At 44.8% G+C, this 5,219-nt stretch overlaps 1 protein-coding gene across 1 annotated transcript; it reads right to left on the reverse strand.

The window, feature by feature from the left end:
- Positions 1–297: 297 nt before the first annotated feature.
- Positions 298–1,337, reverse strand: tcima (transcriptional and immune response regulator a). The gene has a single exon (XM_055050770.1). It carries the CDS (start codon positions 1,157–1,159, stop codon positions 860–862), a length of 300 nt encoding a protein of 99 aa, XP_054906745.1. The 5' UTR covers positions 1,160–1,337; the 3' UTR covers positions 298–859.
- Positions 1,338–5,219: the final 3,882 nt, after the last annotated feature.

Below are 5,219 nucleotides of genomic sequence, written 5' to 3' on the forward strand. Positions count from 1 at the left end.
TCTGTTTGGTGCAGGGCGATTCCCTACTGGTGGTTTACACACAGGTCATGCAAGGATTTGTTTTTCTTTTGTTTCTCTGAAATTCAACCAAACATATCAGAATTTTTGAGTTGTTTTTTTTGTTTGTTTTTTTAATCTCTCTAATTATTGACTTTTCAGCTTCATGTTTCCAACGATTTTTAATGCAGTTCTACAAACATAATCTGAAGAGCCAGACTGTAGAATCTAAAGCTGATGGTTGTGCAAAAGAGGCTGCAGGGAAGCTGGGAGACAGGCGTTTAATGATGACAGACAAGACTCGGTACAAAGCAATGATTTATTTCTTTAGAAAAAGGACAGTCAAAGGAATGTCACATCAGTAAAAAATCATTGTGCTGTCACGCTGCGGCTTCACATTTTTTGGAGTGTTCATACAACAAGATGAAGTTCAGAGAAAAGGCTTGTGTTCAGTACAGGCATTCATGTATAGAGGCAGGTTCTTCGGCACCATAAAGTCTCCCGCTGCAGCTGTGCTGCACCATCACCAACACGGTGACGTGCACCTGCAGGGATGCTGTTCTCCAGCCAGCGCATCCACGGAGGGATGAATGCATGCATGCATGAGTTCTAGTCTGAAGAAAGGCGTGTATTCCCTTCAGATTCCCTGGTTCTTCGAGCGGCCCTCCTGCTCCAGGCAGGGCCCCGCTGCCGGCGGATCCTCCGTGCGTAACGCCGCAGCTGCCGCGGCGCTGCCCCGGCGGCGCCTCCTCGGGCATCCGCCTGCGGTGGAGAACCCCAGTCCCATCGGGAATGTTTTCTCGCTTGGCTCAACACAGAGCCGAGAGATCGAGACACGGGCTGTTAAAGCCGGGTGGAGGAGTCAACGCAGCTTGAGCAGCTGCCGGACCATCCCCGCGATCCGGAGGAACTTGTCCTTCTTCCGCTGCTTCAGCGCCATCAGCGCCCGGGCCCTCTCCTCCGGGTCCTGCGTGTAGAAGATGCTCCGCACCCTCTCCTCCGCCTTCATGTCTCCCGTTTTCTGGAAGAGCCTCATCAGCGAGTCCTGGTTCACGTTCTCGAAGATGTTGGCCACGGCCTTCTTGCGGTGCGCCGTGTCGAATTTGTTGCCGTGGACGGAGGGGCTGACCCGCCGGGACTCCGAGGACACGTAGGAAGACATCGCGGCTCTCGCTTCCGGACGCGGCGCTCCAACTCGGACGATGCTGAGCTGCTGGGTGCGCGGTGTGAGAGCCAGAGCGGCTGGAGCTGGTTCAGAGCGGGAAGCGGCTGAGTGCGGAGGAGCTCAGCGCTCTGGCTTTTATAGGCGGCCGGTGGGCAGAGCTCCGGCAGGACGCGCGTTCAGCGGTGACATCAGCCGTCAGGGAGCGGAGCTGGCGCCGCCCGCGGCTCGCATGGATGTCAGAGAAACAGCTGCGTGGTGAAAACTGAAGCAGGACTTCGACCACTGCTCTAAAACAAATATGCACACAAAGTAATAATAGTAAAAAACAAAAACATGCAAAAACAGATACATAAACCCCCAAATATAATCCGTCTGAATAGGCGGGTTTTATGGCCATGCTAAATATGAGCGTGTTTGTTTAAAATATTTCTTACATCATAAATGCACAAAAAATAAATAAATAAAGCAGAGGATGTGTATGCACTTAATCTCACTAGTACTCACTCTTATTTTCGATGCATATATATGCATAAAGCAGCATTGCAAAGATACAGAATGTGAAAAAAAATGATGAAATGAGAAATAAAATTAATAAAGCAGAATTGGAAATAAAATGTAAAATGACATCATGTAAAATTATTACTGTTAAATGTGCAGCGATGTTTTCACGTTTTTGTTAAAGGCGTCACATCATCCTGACAACATATTATCAGACAGATAATCTGTTTAAATCTTACTCCTCTGCCCCCTTCCTGTCCTACAGCCATCCTCAGAGATAGATCACTCTAGATCAGAAGCAACCAATCAGAGGCAGGAGGAGAGTTTAAGTGCTGTCAATCATGATTGTGTAGGCGCCACTTATGCTGTCCTTGTTGCGCTCGGCTACGCTACAGTTGCCATGAATGCTGAGGCTAGTTAGCATGGTGGATAAATAGTTTACTGTCATGGTGAATTGTTTTTGTCTTTAGCATGAGTGTGAGTGACATTGTAAAGACGAGTGCGGATGTATATTCCCTTTACTCCAATAAAATACAGCCCAGAAGAAGTTACCAAATTAAAAGCTAACATAAGACGGTCTGAAATAAGTTGGTGTCAGCATCATGCTGTGGAGAAGGGACCATTCGGAGGGTAGATGGAGGTAAACACAGGGCATTAAAACTTCAATAGATGCAAAAAATGTCCAATTGGGGTAGAAGTTCAGCCTCCAAGCAGAAAAACTGCCTTAAACTTACAGTCAGAGAACTGTGTTCATGTGTTAGAACGGCCTAGTTGAAGTCTGGACATGTAATCACATTTAGAAATGTAGGTTTTCTGACCTAAAGGTAGGTTTACTTCGTGGGAGTTCATTTCCTCCCACAGCGCTCTGTGTTGCATGCAGCTCTCACAAATCTCCAGAAAACAACTCCTGCTTTCAGGACTTCATTTGGGAGCCATTTTTAGTAGGCCATTTGCTTTCTGCTCTTCCCAATTTGGCCTCAGAAGATTTTTATCTTTCCCTTCCAGTCGGCAGAGGGCTAAAAATACTCAAGGAGGGCTTCTTGAACTTTGTTTACAACTGGAGGTGACCCATGGCCCATGCAGCGGGGCTGAGTCGCACTGATAAGGCCGCGAGGCGTTCCCCCACTTCAGACTGCGCTCATAAACAACGGCAGGCTTCATGTTGGCTGGGCTGCGGTTGTTTTCCCCTTCATGTAAAAGCGAGTCCACTCCAGAAGCCAGCTCCTTATAAGGACAAACTTCAGAGGAAGTGTCTTGTTTTTTGTTTTTTGGTATGTGTTGGGGAATTTTGTTTGCCGATACGAACAATAAGCTCGAACCTATTGGAACAATAACCAGACAGCTCTGTCTGAATAACATCACCTGCCATTTTTTCCAAGATGGCATGACAAAGGGTTTCATCGAGATGCGAAAAAATGCTGTTATCTTCCGCTTCACAAAGTGGGGGGAATGTAGCTGAACTGGCACATTTATGACCCGACTCCGTCTCCAGAGGCTTACAGAAATAAAAGCCTCACAATAAGGTTTCATCGGGAGGATGGAAACCGAAGCCTTGAGCTTCTGACCCTGTTCTCGTGGTCAACGCCGGCATTGAAGCATTCCAACAAATAACACATTGCATTCAGCTGAGCTCACGCTGATCTGCCAGCTGTTCTTCCTGCAGAGAGGTTTCGCTGCCTCCTCCTATCTTTTGGCTCAGAGAGGATAAACATTGTTGTCCCTTAAACAGAGTCCAGGTCACTGATAAGACCCCACATGTAGAAAGTGTCAGAAGCTCGACGTCTCTTGATTAAGTAACAGGGTCAGTGGCTGGAGTTCTCTCTGGAGTTAGCGGCAGTTTTCCTGCTCCTTATCTGTGTTTATGTGTGCACTGTGCATGAGGCAGTGAAATGTCAAGAGGACTGTACTTGTCTTTTGAAGCAGCTAGGGAATGATTTGCTAGCTTGTTATCTTTGTTGTTAGAAATCCTAGAGGTTTGAAACGTTCCAATCTGCTGTTTGTGTTCTGACTGTCAGATACGCTCCACTGAGTTACATAACAGAGCCACAGGGTAATGTTTTACAGATGCTATCTATATTAGCATTTATTAAAGCCTATAAATGTACATTTTGGTGGAAGCTGTCACTATATTGTGACAGCTTGATATGAGACAGATGATCTGTGTGGGAAAAAGAAAAGAAAAAAGAATCCAGCTCCTCTTCTTTCTCTCAATGCTGACTCGAAATAACTAATCAGAGCCAGGAGGCGGGTCTTATCGCTGTCAATCACAATCAAGTGTGACGGCCTAGATTCTCCCCTCCACTCCTCGCTCTCTACTACGATACGGCTAGCGGAGCCTATCGTGAATACTCAGGCTAGTTAGCATGGGCACCGATGACAGCAGATAAATTATTTTTCTGTATTGATAAGTTGTTTGTTTGCTATTAGCATATTCAGCAGCAAGTACACGAGGTTCATTGACAGCGCAAAAGGCCTACCTCTTGGCTCTGATTGGTTGTTTTTGGTTGGGAGTGGTGAACGTTTTCAGACAACATTACCTCATGGAGAATGTGGAGGAGATACATTTCTTCCCACAAATTATCAATTATATTTCATAGAGACACGACTTTTTGACTTAAATATGTAAAACAATTTTTATAAAAGTGACATACTGGACCTTTAAACCAGGGATCATTGGGGTTAATGCACTTACAAGTAGCTTTCTCTCTCAGGGCCCTTGAGTGTTTCTTTTGTTTATTTTTTATGTGGTTCTCTGTCAGTGTTACAGTGCCACCAACTGGCCCGGCAGACCTACTACATCATATTCTATGGCCTGCGACTTGTCTTGTGGATGCATGTTTTTTTTCTTAATCAAAAATACGCCATGGTATCTAACATAAGTAATTTTTTTCAGTTATTTTATTTATTATATTTAATGCTGCCATATTGAATCCTGAAGCTAAGTTTCCTCTGCATATAAAATAAGCATCCACACCCATCCAAGTTCTTAACACATGTAATTCAAAATGTAACATTTCAACATGTGTTTGGTGCAATTCCAATTTAATTAACATATAAACAGAAAATAATATGTTAGGAAAGCTCTCATAACACACAGCCCCTCAGTCAGTGAGTGATGACAGCTCTGTAAATCCGCTGTGATGCAGACATACCCACTGATTCAGGGTGTTTGTTTTCTCTTAAACAGACGAGCAGGGATTTTTCAGAGCGTCACTTCTTGTTTGCTTCTCTTCACATGTAACCACTTCTAACAGACCCAAATGTTTCAGAAAGCTTCAGCATCCAAAACCCTTATGGAGACAGGGATGGAGTACTGTAAAAAAAAAAAAAAAAAAAAACATTCCTGGAAACAAGCAGCTGTTTCAGTGATGGTAAGTTGAGTTAAGCGACCCACGTGGATTCTGGGTGGCTTTAGGGAAGTGATGTAGTGATGTTCAATAATGGCAACAGTGGTAGAAAACATGTCTTTATTCAGGTCAGTGTTTACATTTCACTCAAGGATTTTACTGGAAGCTGGCAGTGAATACATGGCTTATGTAAGAACAGCACAAAAAAGGAT

This window comes from Poeciliopsis prolifica, unplaced genomic scaffold, assembly GCF_027474105.1.
Source record: "Poeciliopsis prolifica strain line A6 unplaced genomic scaffold, Auburn_PproV2 SCAFFOLD031, whole genome shotgun sequence".
NCBI lineage: Eukaryota > Metazoa > Chordata > Actinopteri > Cyprinodontiformes > Poeciliidae > Poeciliopsis > Poeciliopsis prolifica.

Bases quoted from the DNA above. Each gene is read 5' to 3' on its own strand.
- tcima (XM_055050770.1), bottom strand. From the start codon at position 1,159: ATGTCTTCCTACGTGTCCTCGGAGTCCCGGCGGGTCAGCCCCTCCGTC.